This window comes from Patiria miniata, unplaced genomic scaffold (genome assembly GCF_015706575.1).
Source record: "Patiria miniata isolate m_02_andy unplaced genomic scaffold, ASM1570657v1 HiC_scaffold_29, whole genome shotgun sequence".
Lineage (NCBI taxonomy): Eukaryota > Metazoa > Echinodermata > Asteroidea > Valvatida > Asterinidae > Patiria > Patiria miniata.
The window spans coordinates 15,526,903-15,542,634 of NW_024037068.1; the positions used below are offsets into that span (position 1 = coordinate 15,526,903).

At 41.6% G+C, this 15,732-nt stretch overlaps 1 protein-coding gene across 1 annotated transcript; it reads left to right on the top strand.

Moving 5' to 3' along the window:
• Positions 1-470: 470 nt before the first annotated feature.
• On the top strand, positions 471-12,697 carry LOC119735551. Its single transcript, XM_038209285.1, has 2 exons — positions 471-559; positions 3,289-12,697. Exon 2 carries the CDS (start codon positions 3,381-3,383, stop codon positions 10,188-10,190), a length of 6,810 nt encoding a protein of 2,269 aa, XP_038065213.1. The 5' UTR covers positions 471-559; positions 3,289-3,380; the 3' UTR covers positions 10,191-12,697.
• Positions 12,698-15,732: the final 3,035 nt, after the last annotated feature.

A 15,732-nucleotide genomic window follows, 5' to 3' on the forward strand; every position in this document is an offset into this window, starting at 1 on the left:
TTACGGTGTTCGACTCACGTGCTGTGGTACGTGGGTTCGAACACTGACAGGGAACATGGTGCTTGTGTGCTTGGGCAAGACACTTTACTACAATTGCCTCCCTCCACCCAGGAGTATAAATGGGTACCTGTGAAGGTAGAGACTAGCATGCGCTGATCTCGAGCTGCTGCAGAAACTGGTCTCATAGCCTCATGAAAAGGGGTAATAATTGTAAAGTGCTTTAAGACCGTTGGTCTAAAGCGCTATGTAAGCACATTATTATTACTGCCTTCAGCAATATTTCTTGTTAGCTCCATGCAATTGGGCTCAGTTCAAGTCAGGTGGATAAAGTGTGAAAGTCCTTCTGATTAGCCTTGTTCAAGTGGATGTTATCAGAAGGCGAATTATTAAAACCTTTCAGTTTTGCTATTTTCCTGCTGTGACGATGTTACTTGCTATTAAAAACCTCTATCTGTGTTTGATTTTATTTGTAGACATATTTCCTAAGGCGGACTAGGTGCAGAGGCACTCATCTATGTTAGTTCCTGTCTGTAACAAGGCTTTCACGGACAGAAATGAGGTTTGTTTATTTACTTCGATAATTTTAATTTTCCATATTGAGTTTGGCCCTTGAGCAAAACCACTGACGTAATTTGAACCAGTAAGCCGAACCTCGGCAAGCTCAGTTTCCACCTGTTTAAGCTTGTTAAGTTTCTGGTGTGGAGCTTGCCCCAAAAGTGGTGCGGCGACGCAGGTTTTTTTGTTTTTCCCCCAACTTTTTTTTTCTCTTCAAATGTCGGCTGATGTTGCAGATGACGCTTCGATCCCCTTAAAACTCTCACAAATATCCTTCAGAGTGCAACTTGAGGTGACCTCAGTAAGGCCACAAGGCTTGAGAAGTATATTGAGCTAATTAAAAAGTGTTTACAGGTTCCAGATACACAACCCTCGCTCTGTCAGTCTGGCTTCCAGACGCACAATTACAAAGTTACAACACTGTCTGCAAATGGTGCCCGACTAAATTTAGTGCAAAATATATGGGAGCCCAGAGAGGCCACGTAATGCTTATACTCGATCGTAACCCCATCTAAAAACACGTTAAAATTGTGCAGCAGAAGGATTCCAGTCAAACCAGTGAGTTTGGCGGTTTTGAGACATCATCTCACATTGAAAAAAAAACTTTTTAATTTGGCTGACGCGCATGGCGACGCGCGTGCATACCAGAAACCGGAGACTTTTTTTTTGGCCTAAGCATGAAACATGGGATAATTCTATGGTCACCACATGAAGTCCCTCTGCCCTCCCCCCCCCCCCCCCTTAAAAAATAATAATAAAATGGCAGCGCTTGCTGGAAGAGACATGTAACTCGAGGCAGTAATTAAAGGAGCATAATGACTTGGTGCAGACGGTACAGCGTGTTTGCGATTCGTATTTTGTATTCATCACACAAAAAAAGAAAGAATTCATGTGTCAGTTTGTGTTGATTTTTATCAATACCAAGTGGAAGCACAGTTGACTTTTTCATCGCATTTAGCCATTTTTGACCGCAGAGTTCGGAGTGATATCCTTTTTTGGCATGTTTACCTGTTCCATATTGTAAGTTATAATTTAGTATCGTTAGCCTAAACAAACAAAAAAACCATGTTTAGCGTCCCGCCCGCTTCCTTTTTCGAGGCCACCTCCTTTATTATTATTTTTTTTTAATTGAACAAAAACCCGAAAAAATGATAAATTTTAAACAGTGACATCATTTTGGCCTCTTTGTCCATTGCATCTAGCCCATATAAAGCTGGTAGTCATTTCCTAAGTCCATGTGGGAACTATTTAAAATAACAATTGGCGGCCATCTTGAAAATTAGCCCGGTCGGACGGCCATTTTGGAAAAAAAAAGAAGGAAAAAAAAAGGGCCGCCTCCTTCCTTTTCTTCAAAAAGGCAGGACGCTAAACATGTTTTTTTTTACTTGGCCTTATGACCAAATATGTTCAAATCACATATTGCACTATGATTAAAGACCGAAATACTTCACCAAAAGTTTGATTCATTTCAATCGCATCTACCAATTGATTGTAATATAGATCTTATATTACCGTGAAGACATGGTTTACATTTCTGCTGAAATATTGCAACAAGTGCAAATCAGAATATTAGAGTTAGTAGAAAGGTGGGGTTTTTTCTTACAGAGAAAGTATAAATTTAAGTAGTGCTCACCAGAAGTTCTTTGCCGAATTTTCGGACTAGTGTCCTTCTTCAAGGGAGTAGGTTGCAATGAAGAAACGCGGAGAACTCGACGTCGATGCCACGCGGGAACAGCGTTCCAAGGTGGAATATCAGATGCTTCTCCCGCTCTTTCCGCATTTCCTCAGTCTGCGTGGTTGTCAAGACGCAGATGCGCATGTCGTCAATGGTATAGGGTGAGGTAGTGAAGTGTTGCCCAACAGCGGTGTCCTTGTTTTTTCGTTTTTTTTCATTGGGTAACACTTCACTACCCCACCCCAAACCATTGAAGACATGCGCATAGACTGCGTCTTGACTCCACGCAGACTGAGGAAACACGGAAGGAGTGGTTGCAGCGTCTGATATTCCGCCTTGGAACGCTGTTACCACGTGGCAGCAACATCGAGTTCTCCGCGTTTCCTCATTACAACCTACGCCCTGAAGAACGACACCAGTCCGAAAATTCGGCCAAGAACTACTGGTGAGCACTATTTTCATGCACTATTTTCCTTACTTGTGTATTAGTGCTACGCAGCACCCATTTTGTTTTTATGGTTCTTATGTCTGACTCTTTGTAGTCTCATTTCTACACTCTCTAGTACCCCATGTGTGGTATTTTATCTTGAAATGCACTGTACAACACTGTGTCCAAAACAGGCTTCCAGGGCTACGGCTATGGCTACTGTCGGCTTGTTCCCACACAGTTTTGTGGGGCGATGACCTAGACAATGGCTCTAGACTAGAGATTCGGACCCAGCCTAAAATTGCATCAATGCATGAATTTATAGCAAGGTCATATGAAAGTATATAACCACATGACCTTGCAACCTTTTGGTATGTTGAGTGGTGCCAATTTCCTAATCAATGCCAGTGTAATATCATTCAAAAAATGAATGTTATGAGTGCAATGGTAAGAATAATTTCATGAGGTGACAGATGGAATGTTCCATTCCACGAGGTGAATATCACCCAATCCAGTACCTGTTCTTTATATTATTTTATTTTCAGTTTTTTTTAAGTACTACAGTCTGTGAATATATTCTGACCACAGCACCAATACCAAGGTTTTTTTTTTTTTTTTTTTTTCAATACAGGTCCTGATTTGCTGTGTGTCTCTTGCTTTTACCGCCATGATGTCACCCATTTTCAAGAATTTTGTTTGATACCCTGATGGCTGAGACAACAGATGCTTAGAATGGAGGCAGATTCCACCAGTGACAAGATACCGGAAGACTACCTTGAGACGTCAGGTCAGGAGGTCCCTGAAACCATGGAAACAACTCTGGTATCCAATGGTTCCGAGGAGAGAAGTTTGTCAGATTTGCCAAGAAGAGATCAGCATGCTTTCAGTGGCGGCCATGGAAGCTCCACAGTGTCAAGCAACAGTGACTCCATTAACGAATCTTTTACCCATGCGGAAGCCATTCAGCAAGCTATGGAAGACACTGCAGGAGACTCTCTCTGCGATTTATCTTTCAGTGAAGCCAGGAATGATGGTGATGCTTCCTCAGTCCGGGAACCAGCCAGTGATGGTGTCATTACTGCTACAGATGAAGCCGCGGAGATCGTTGAGACCTCTGTTTCATCCAAGTGCCTTCTTGAAGATGACATCAGGTGCTGTCCGGTCAGCACAACCTTGACTGATGTGTCAGGCTCTGAGCCTGACTGTCAGTCAGAAACAGGAGGCTCTCAAATGTCAGATAATCCCAACGTTGCTGGAGATTCCAAAGCTATGGAAGTATCCAAAGCTACCAAAAGTGCTCAAGCTGCAGATGCTTTCCAAACAGTGGAAAGTTCCCATCCTGCAGAGTGTCCCAAAACTGCCATAGGTTCCAAAGCCACCGAGGGTTCCAGTGACAAAGGAAGTTCTGAGTCTCTGAGAGGCTGCCCATCTACAGAAGACCCTCAAGCTTCAGAATTTACTTATGCGTTATGGGGACTCCAATCTACAGCTGGCTCACAAGTTTCACAGGGCTCCTCAGGGACAGAACACTCTCTAGCCACCAATTATTCCCAAACTTTAAGAGGCTCCCATGTTACAGACGGTTCCCAAGCAACGGGAGTGTCTCTAGATATGGAAGGTTCCCAAGCTATGGATGGTTCTCACACTCGAGAAGACGACAAAGTTGTAAAAGGCTCCAAATCCAGTGAAGTTCCTCAAGTAAGCTCCCTAGCTGCATTAGATTTCCAAGTTCCAGTTCATGTTGGTGCTGACTCCACCGCTACGTCGGCCACAAATATGTCATCCACCAATCTCGGAACACCTGTCCGTAAAAAAGGTGTCCAAGCTAAAGCAAGCTGTAGTGATTCCATGACAGGTGTGAAAACATCAGGCAAATTTACAAACGAGGATGATGATTTGTACTCGGAAATAATCGCAACAAACACCAAAGTGAAAATCCTGAAGAAGTATTTCGGGGATACAAGGAAACCAGGCCTCTGCCATCGGCCACACCACAAAAAATACTACGGGTCCTTTAAGTGCAGAGAGTGTCACCTGTCCTTTAGTTATTTGCCATCGCTTTTGTTACACAGCAATAAACATGGCAAACAATACCACATGTACAAATGTTCCAAGTGCAACTACAAATCCTCTGCTCCAGGTGCCTTCACAAAGCATGAGCTTAATCGTCACCCAGTTCTACTTTTCCAGTGCTACGTCTGTATGTCCACATTTTTACAGGAGAGCACACTACGCAGACACAAGGAAGCGTGCCATCTCTCGAAGCCCGTGGATTATGTCTGTAAACTTTGTAAAGGTGTATTCTCCAGTCATTCGACATTGACTGAACATTTGAAATTGCAGCATATGATTGTTTCAGACTGCAGTGCATGCAAAGGCAGTTCTGATGCTGTTGGAGAGAGCAACAGACAACCTGATGCAAGCTTTCAGCAAAAGTTCTACTGTGTTGTGCCCAGGACTTCCAAAATTAGCAAGCGATGCAAGAAGTGCAAGGCTTTGTTTCCACCAAAAGACAAGGCTTTTGTCCAACATCGGCAAGCCTACGAGGTAGCAATCAAGCCAGCCTGCGTATGGTGTGGCTACAGGGGTACTTCAGCCTGTGATCTTTCATGCCACAAACGACAGGTTCATAACTGGTGTTTGGTCTGCAATTGGAAACTTGGAAACAAGGGGCTGTTGGACCAGCACACTAAAATTGTTCACCATGGATTTGGGAAAAAAGAAAGCCTTGACAAAGGAATCCAGTCCCAAAAAAAATTGAAGGAAGAACAGCGTGTATCAAGCCATCAAGAACATCGTTGTCCGCATGTGCAATGTCATCAAAGAGTATATTCAGAAGTTGGTCTTGAGCAACACATCAAAGAGGTACATGAGCAAGACGAGACTCGGCCTTTCATTGTGAATGTGAATACCGAAGCTGTACAGCACTGGTACTGCACCACGTGCAATGTCATTTTCCCGACCAAGAGACTGCTTGAACTCCACATCAGGCTCAATCACCGGCCAATGAAGAAGACGGAAACCAGCCCCTTAGTGCAAGCTGAACCAACCGAAGAAGATCAGGAATGGCGCTGTCTGCTGTGCAACACACTGCATCACACACTGGAAGAATGCAATAAGCATCAGATTACGCATCACCCTGATGAGTATGAGTACATATCCCGAAAGGAGATTGCTGAACCAAGCCAACCTCTTCCTGTGTCTGCATTATCAGACACGGGTCCCCCATACACCTGCAGCATGTGCGACTCTAAGGTCTCATCTGTGGAAGAACTGCATTTGCACAAGAAGCAGTTTCACAGGATAGCGTACACGTTATCCATTAAGGATAAAGTCTGCCCCGAGAGAACCATTTATAGATGTAGGTACAGATGTGGTTTTGCAAACAGCATCCGCAAACATGTCCTGAAGCATGAGCCAACATGTCTGCACAAAACAACAGCTGAACCCAAAGTTTGGGGCCATCCACCCATAGTGCTAGACTCAAGCTCAGGAAAGATGGTACATAACCAAGAGAGTGCCTCCACCATCAGTGAACCAGCCTCTAGTAAGAAGTCACAAGAACTGGAAGCAGACCATCCTGAGATCAAAGAAAAGGCTGGTTCTGAGGCCGATCCTCATGCGGATAATACCAATCAGGATGAAAGCATGGAAGCCTCTTCTGAGAAAGGTGTTGACCAGTCTGTTGTTCATAGGCAAGAGGAGACAGTCAAACCTGCATCCAGCAATCTAAAACCTGCCCTTTCTCAAACAGTGTCAACAATTCCTTCTGGTCAACTTAAACCATCCAAGCCTTCAACTTCAGGGTTTGGTTCTACCTCTGCTTCTAACAAAATCATCTCCAAGTCTTCTATCAACCATCCACAGGGTAGTAAGCTTCCTGTTTATGGCAAGCATGATGTGATAACCAGCAGCAGTGATGATGACAGCAGCTGCAGTTGGCTAGATAAGAGCAGTGATTCAGAAGAATCAGAAGAGGCTATGCTGACTGAAAACTCTGTCGTAGATTCTTCCCCCATGTCAAGTGAGGGGGAAGATGGTCAAACAGAATCTGTACAGGAAGCTCCAACATTGTGTCCTCAGGGTCAGGCTGCTGGACTTGGGGGGCAGCATGCGCAAGTCAAACCACCTGCACCTTCTACCAATCCTCATCCGCCATTGCTGCAACCCACTGTCCTTATGAGGTTTTTCCAGGCGATTGACTTGTCAGACCTCTACCGCCTTGCCCTGCAGATGATCACAGGTTCCCCCCAACCACACTCCCTTCCTACATCAGATCCAGCGATGGTGAGCTCAAAGGTAGCAAAGTTTAAATACAAGATCCCCCTTGGCTATAGTCACCCAGAATTCAAGGAGATACCACTCTTTCCCTCCTCAAACGAAGCGAAGATACTTGGTAACCTGCAGACACTACCAACCTCACTCATTAATAAGCATTACAGAGGGGTGCTTGCAAAGCCTTTCCACAATTACCTATCTTCATTAGTTGACTCCGCAGTCATCAGCAACTTCAGCGAGAATACCATCAAAGGAGTTGAGCGTTACGTGAGGAAGCAACGGGTAGATGATCGAAAGGACATAACATCAAGCCTGTCGCGGTATATCGTCTCGCAGTATGTCAAGAATCAGCAGAAGAAACCTCCTGGCACTCAGCCCATTCCCCTGTCAATTGGTGCTACAAACAATCCCGTCGTGCAGTCCATATCCCGGTCTGTCAGCGCTGTAAACAGTCCCGGTGCAGGGCCCAGTGGGGCTCAATCAAGGCCTCCGGCAATCCGTCTAGTGATCACAAAATCGGCTGTTCCAGTAGCTAAAGTTAAGTATATGGGAGTACAGCCATCAGCAGTCAATGCCAGTGGGGCCCCTGTGCAGGCCAATATTGTAGTCAGCCGTCCACTTCAATTAACCACGACATTGCTAAATATGTCACCCTCCAAATTTCCTTCTGAAAGTACTTGTAATTTAGGAGTTCCCACTGCGGCAACAGTTGTTAATCCATCAGCTGTAAGCCAAACCAAGCCTTTAGGCATGGCAGCTAGTGGAAAAAACACTCACCCACAAGACAAAAGTGGTAAAAGGGTTCAGCCTGGTCCCAAAGTCAAAAGAAGCCCAGCAGCAACTAAGTCCACCAAGATAAAGCCAGCAGTTTACAGCGTACCTGTGAGAAGGTCGCCAAGATTGCTTAAGAGTGCGGGAGACCTGCCATCTTCATCAGGATCTTCTAATGGCCTCGCTGATTTGGAGAAGTGTGATACCTTACCTAAGCAGAATGACCAATCAAAGGGCAAGAAATCGTGTACACCAAAGACAACCGTGGATAATGGCACAAGTGACCCTGAGTTAGAAGAAACTCGCACGGATAAAATGAAGACAAAACACAATGAAAAGCCAACATACAGAGGTAGATGTAAAGACGGCCAGTCAGAGACCGCAGAAGACGGAACAGATAACGGAAACCCGAAGTCACTACCTAAGCCTTCTGACCCAACATTGTTACCTCAGTTAGGGTTTACAGGCATTGCAGTGGCTCCAAGGAATGGGTCATCTGCAAACGGTCAAACTCAGCAGGTCAACAGCAAACATAATCTAATGCTCCAAATGGTACCAGGTCCAAGGCTGCCAATGTTGTCTTTGAACACCAAGCTGCCGCCAGGTAGCATCTTGGCTGAAACGATTGACAGAGAAGGGGTGATTCAGACCAGAATGGCAAGACACCCGCTCCATGGATTAAATGGTGGCACTGTGCCAAGACTCATCGCCCCCAACAATGGATCTTTTCTCAGCACAGGGCAAGCAGTGCCTCAGAACAGGACAATGTTCTTCATGAATTCAGTACCTGTCAATTTACAGCCAATACGTCTTCCTGATAAGTCCACGATACTACCTGGTCTGTCATTGAAGGCTCCTGTGGTCCAAGTAAATCCTCAGAGCTTGGGAAGCAGACGCTCAGATCCTTTGGTTAATCGGGTTCTGTGCCCAGATACCAACAAGAATATGGAGCATGTAACTCATGAACTTGATGTGTCCACTAGTCCAGGCTTAAGCTCTCTACCAAGTGAGGAGCAGTTGATTCCTCAGAGTACTCTGTCCACTCAGCCTCTGTCCACTCGACAGGTCAGTGCAGGTGACAAGCACAACTCGACAGCAAGTAAATGGAAGATGACACTGACCATGGATGATGTCTTGGCAATCATGGCAAAGAGAAAATTACAGAGGTTTTCTGCGTATAAGCCATTACCAAGTGGAAGCCTAAATCAGGCAGATGGAAGCACTGAGGTGAGCAGCAAAGATCAGCTGCAGACTTGTGACATTGATAAAAATGATAGTAATTCAACGGTCAACACTCTTAAGAGAAAAAGTAAGCAGCGAGCTTCTTCAGAATCTGTCGGCACACCACAGAAAAAAGTTTGTAAAGTGATGAATGACTGTTGCAGTGAGGAAGCTCTACCTAATCAATTACTCTGTGCCCAGCCCTTGGTTTTTGATTCAGAGATATTGGAGAAGTCAGGAACCACTTCGAATTCAAACCAGAGGAACCCACACTCCATTTGTACTAAATTTGTAGAGGGTGATGACGAGCAGCAGTCAACGACAGAGCAGGCAGAGCAGGCAGCTGACTCAACTAGGGAAGAGGAGAAGACAAGTACCAGCTCTGAAGAATTGGTGGAGGAATCCTGCTCAGATGCTACAAGCAAGACGAACTCTGAAATGACCAATCCAGACACCACAGAAGAAACAAATATAACAAGGAGGTCACTACGTACAAGGGATGCAAAGAGGAAGACAGAGCCTGCTAATAAGCTCAACAATAAGAAGCGAAAGACAACAGTGGACCACTCCTACATGAAAAATCCCCAACCCGACAGCAGTGACAATAGAAGGAAACTGAGAGCTCTTCGGCAGCGCAGTAAGGGATCGGGGATGCCAAGAGAGGCTAAGAGAGAAAGCACTGGAAGTAAGACCAGCGCAGACCGACGCTTGGTTCCACATGATCACTCTTATACTGGCAGCAGACCTCAGAGAAGCAGTCCTAGGCTAAAAGCCACATCAAAGATGGACCACTCTTACTTCTGGAAAACTCAGGATGGAATGAGGGCAAATGGAGACTCTGATGATGCAGGCAGCAGACAGGATTCAACAGTCAGTGTTGGAAAAGTGACTTTTGAAGTAGACAGGAAGCTACCAAGAGCAGAGGATCTGAGAGGCAGCGTAGAAGACCATGCCAGTAGCCATGACCATTCTTACTCGGCCAGCTTCCCCCAAAACGTTCAGGACCAGATGGCAGCTATGGACCACTGCTATGTCAGACTCACTCCTATCAGCATTGGCAGCAAACGACAAGTACCGCAGGCAACTACAATGCAGCCAAGCTCACCGGTACATGAGACCTTCCAAGCAGAGAGAAAGCACAGAAAGGTTGCAGAAGATAAGTCCAGCACTTCTGACGCTGCTCTTGGAGCGGCAGGTGTTGGATCATCCAAGCATGATGTTAGGCGTACACTGAGAAGCTCTGATCAGTCACATACTAAGTGAGTCTGCCATGATGACGCTGAGCAGTTTGGCGTTTTATGTGATGACTTTGACACGTATTCCATTTAGTACATTTCCCAATGATGTGCACACACAGTTCTGATATGCCAATCCAGAAGAAAACATGCTTAAGACATTCCTTGTTCCATTGGGAAGGTACTTTGTTCAAAATGGATTGTGTGAGATGGAACTGGATGGTGAGCATTTTGAGGCATGTCCTTAGCTCAGCAGTTAAGTACTTTTCTTAACCAAGAAATGCAATTGAAGTGTGAATCTTTTGAGTCTTTAAGCAAAGAGCATTAAGCAGAAGCAAAATAGGGCAGTGAATATGTTTTGAAATTAAAGTTTTCTTTTTGTATCGGTGGATGATGTCATTGTTGAAAAGGATTTCAATTAATCATTTGTAGAAAGGAAGTTTTTTTGTCAATAATCCCAAAAGAAACCAAGTTTGGTTTATCCTCTTATTTTGATTTGAGTCTCAAGGTACGAGTGAACATTGAAGTTCAAACCTTTACTGAATCTGTAAATAGTGTGTGCTGCCTAAGATGGCATTTATTGATGGACCAGTAACGAAGGACCAGTAATGATGGGTTCATACTTGTATTTCTAGTCGATTTGTAAAAAGATTAATGAATGTACAATAGTTGTAAACTTTTTGTGTCAAACCCTAACTCTGCCTTCACAGCTATGCAAATCACACATTGTCTCTGTGAATAGCTTTGGTAAATTATAACTCTGTATATAAGAGGTGTCTATAAGAGGAAAATATGGTATCCATTCTGCTATCAGTTCAGTGTAAGAAAGATATTTCTTACAGTTAAGGCTGGTTCCTACTCTGCACGGAAGCAAACTGTGAACACAAATTTCGCAAGTATTTGCACTGCACATTTGCAACACATTTTCTACCTCAGCGAATTGTACAGCGATTGTTTTGTGACTGGCCCTTGTAAAGATTGCTGATCAAAATCAGACGTTGAGTTCTGGAGTATCTATTTCTGTTAAAGTGATGAGAAATAATCGGTAATGCTCGATTCAGCAATTTCATGAAAGAAGTAATAGAATTACTTGGGTTATTATTACTGAGAATGGCACCTAAGAAAGACATCGGGATGTGCTCAAACAATTTCAACTGTTCATGACCCCTAACCCAATTTGACTTTATCCTACCCGCACACAATTTGGTTCATTTATGTTTTGAACTGAGCAGTCAATATTGCAATCAATATACATGTACGAGCAATCAAAATAGCATGTCTGCGACACTAAAATGTTGCCTCTTAATAGGAGTTGTGACATTAGGGAGGCATTGAGATGTCTCCTTAATCTACCTTGTCTCCCTGAGGTATAACTTGACGAAAAACAAGTTTTCTTTCATGGTATTTACAGGAATTAAGAAATTGGTGTTTGACGACAGGCCTGCTATATAACTCTCACGCGCTGAGACTCGCGCACGCATTTATGGTTATTCTCACACTCTTGGCTTTATGGCTTCATCGAGGAGTTAATACAGTGTAGTACAATGTAATACAAAGTCGGTTGTTTCTTGTCCATTGGACTTGCCTCATACTCAGCTGAAGAAACATTTGTTTTAAAATGCGTTACAGTCAGAGATCAAAATCTACCAGCTGATCCTGAAAGTACATTGTATTGTGAAATGACAGTGCTTATATGTAGCATGAGGCCAGTAAACTTCAAGACAAGCTAAACCTGGCCATTTGTTTGAACAAATTGTATTTTATGAAATTTTTTAATAAATAGGATTTGTAAGTACCCAAAACAGTTTACCCATTCCTGTTGGTCGAGAGCCTGTCACGTGGGTGGTTTTAAACGGTTGGAAAAAAAAATCAACTGGTTTTGAACACTGTTTTCCGGTACCGCTGCGTTCTGCGCAACATCGCGCAGTATGTGCCGTGTGCATGCGAATCGCCATAAAATGAAATTATAGCTACGCGCTGGAGGCACATATGTACAAGTAACCATGGACATGTCCAGCTGGAGGGGTAATTTCACAAAACTTGAAATAAAAATTGATGAACAAAATCGTTTGAAAATTGTGAATTTGTGACTTGTTTTTGACTGATAGATATTTATGAATGGGAGAACAATATGCGCTCGGCTGGTAGTAAAGAAGTACGTTTACAAGGCCACCAGCCAAGTGCATGTTTGTCCCGTTAACAAAATGTTTAATAAATGGCTCGTTTGTTACCTTCAATTTTGTATTTACTACGATGTATAACATTTCCCGTTATCTATGGTTAAATGTTAGATTTTTTCAGAGGGTTTCTTCACTTTTGTATGTGATTCAACTCATTAGCAACAAGTAATGTAGTCCAGGGCGCCAGTATTTGTTCACATTGAAAATTTTCATCTTGATTTGTGATATATTGTATTACCTTAGCTGTGTAGTCATAAATGAAGTACATGTAGCTCAATATTTTTTTTTCCTTACAATGTATTTACAATTTTGGACATAATTTATTGCATGAATAAAAAAATTGTTAGAAAAAGTATAAACCAAACTTAGATCCAGCCCGTACTCTCTTCTGTTGAGTTTATTACCAAAGTGAGTTTGCTCAGCTATTTGTTTTATAGCTTTTTTTTAGTTTGATAATAGTATTCCTTTTCTTCTTGTAAAATAAAATAATAAAATTTGAAATGATTTGATCTCTTATACAAGTTAGTCATACAGGGTAGAACTTTCTCTTAAACAGGCCTATCTTTACAAGAAGGGGTAGCCGCTGTATGCTCCTCTTGCATCCAAAGGAAGTTGTACGCTACATGTATTTGGAGAAAAGTCCTTTTTTTTGGGCTGAATTTGAGTAAAAAAAAATGTAAGGCTAACCCCTTGCAATTTTGTTCTATTATGGCCAAAAAATGAAAATCATTGAAAGTTGCAGGGAAGATGCCTAAAGGGCCATAAAACACATTCCCACTCGGTTTTTGGACATATGTGCCATGCTAAAGAAAACTTGCGCAGAAAATATGGGAAAATTTTAGTCAAAATATGAATTTTTTTTCTCAATAAATCAGTCGTTTTGGCAAAACTCTTCAAAATTATGGGTGTTTGACTACTGATTGATGCTCTTCTAGCATCAAAAGGAATTCGTGTGGTTTTTGGAGGAATAAAACCCCAAAAAATGAAATTGTATGAAAGTTGCAGGAAAGATGCATAAAGGGTTCTAGAACACATTCCCACTCCAGGACAGATGTGCAATACAAAAGAAACAAACACCGAAAATTACATGTATGTCAATTTCCGTCCAAAATATGATTTATTTCTCAATGAATTGATGATTTTTGCCCAAAAAATGTAATCTTATAGGTGTTCCTCTTGAGTCTTGAAGTCATTGAAAGTTGCAGGGAAGATGCCAAAGGGCCATAAAACACATTCCCACTTGATTTCGGAACAGATGTGCCATGCTAAAGAAAACTTGCACACAAAATATGGGAAAATTTCTGTCAAACATATGATCAATGATTTTTGGAAAATTGTTTAAAATTATGGGTGTTTGACTATTGATTGATGCTGCCATAGCATCAAAAAGAAATTGTGTGCCTTCTGGAGAAAAAAAAAAAATTGCCAAATTTGAGTAAAATGTAAGGCTAACCCCTTGCAATATTTTCAATTTTGGCCAAAAAATCAAATTGCTTAAAACATGCAGGGAAGATTCTTTAAGGGCTCTAAAACATGTTCCCACTCGAGTTTGGGACAGATGTGCCATTCAAAAGAGAACTTGCTCAGAAAATATGGGAAAGTTTCAGTCAAAAATATGATTTTTTTTTCTCAATAATTCAATGATTTTTTGGCAAAAAAACTTCAAAATTATGGGTGTTTCAGTATTATTTGATGCTCTTGCATCTAAAAGAATTTGTGCCCTATTTGGAGAAATTACAATTTTTGGCCTGAATTTTAGTTAAAATGTAAGGCTAACCCCTTGCAATTTCCTTACCTTTGACCAAAAAATGAAAACCTTGAAACTTGCAGGGAAGATGCCAAAGGGCCATTAAACACATTCCCACCCGAGTTTTGGACAGATGTGCCATTCAAAAGAAAACTTGCTCAGAAAATATGGGAAAATTTCAGTCAAAAATATGATTTTTTTTTCTCAATAATTCAATGATTTTTGGCAACAAATCTTCAAAATTATGGGTGTTTTAGTATTATTTGATGCTCCTCTTGCATCTAAAAGAATTTGTGCCCTATTTGAGAAATGACAATTTTTGGCCGAATTTGAGTTAAAATGTAAGGCTAACCCCTTGCAATTTCTTCACTTTTGGCCAAAAAATGAAAATCTTTGAAACTTGCAGGGAAAGTGCCAAAGGGCCATAAACACATTCCCACTCGATTTTGGGACAGATGTGCCGTTTAAAGAAAACTTGCTCAGAAAATATGGGAAAATTTCAGTCAAAAATATGATTTTTTTCCTCAATAATTCAATGATTTTGGCAAAAATCTTCAAAATTATGGGTGTTTTAGTATTATTTGATGCTCCTCTTGCATCTAAAAGAATTTGTGCCCTATTTGAGAAATGACAATTTTTGGCCGAATTTGAGTTAAAATGTAAGGCTAACCCCTTGCAATTTCTTCACTTTTGGCCAAAAAATGAAAATCCTTGAAATTTGCAGGGAAGATGCCAAAGGGCCATAAAACACATTCCCACTCGATTTTGGGACAGATGTGCCGTTCAAAAGAAAACTTGCTCAGAAAGTATGGGAAAATTTCAGTCAAAAATATGATTTTTTATTTCTCAATAATTCAATGATTTTGGCAAAAATCTTCAAAATTATGGGTGTTTTAGTATTATTTGATGCTCCTCTTGCATCTAAAAGAATTTGTGCCCTATTTGGAGAAATGACAATTTTTGGCCGAATTTGAGTTAAAATGTAAGGCTAACCCCTTGCAATTTCTTTACTTTTGGCCAAAAAATGAAAATCTTTGAAACTTGCAAGGAAAATGCCAAAGGGCCCTAAAACACATTCCCCTTCGAGTTTGGCACAAATGTGACATTCAAAAGAAAACTTTCTCAGAAAATATGGGAAAATTTCAGTCAAAAATATGATTTTTTTTTTCTCAATAATTCAATGATTTTGGCAAAAATCTTCAAAATTATGGGTGTTTTAGTATTATTTGATGCTCCTCTTGCATCTAAAAGAATTTGTGCCCTATTTGGAGAAATGACAATTTTTGGCCGAATTTGAGTTAAAATGTAAGGCTAACCCCTTGCAATTTCTTCACTTTTGGCCAAAAAATGAAAATCTTTGAAACTTGCAGGGAAGATGCCAAAGGGCCCTTCAACACATTCCCCTTCGAGTTTGGCACAAATGTGACATTCAAAAGAAAACTTGCTCAGAAAATATGGGAAAATTTCAGTCAAAAATATGATTTTTTTTCTCAATAATTCAATGATTTTGGCAAAAATCTTCAAAATTATGGGTGTTTTAGTATTATTTGATGCTCCTCTTGCATCTAAAAGAATTTGTGCCCTATTTGAGAAATGACAATTTTTGGCCGAATTTGAGTTAAAATGTAAGGCTAACCCCTTGC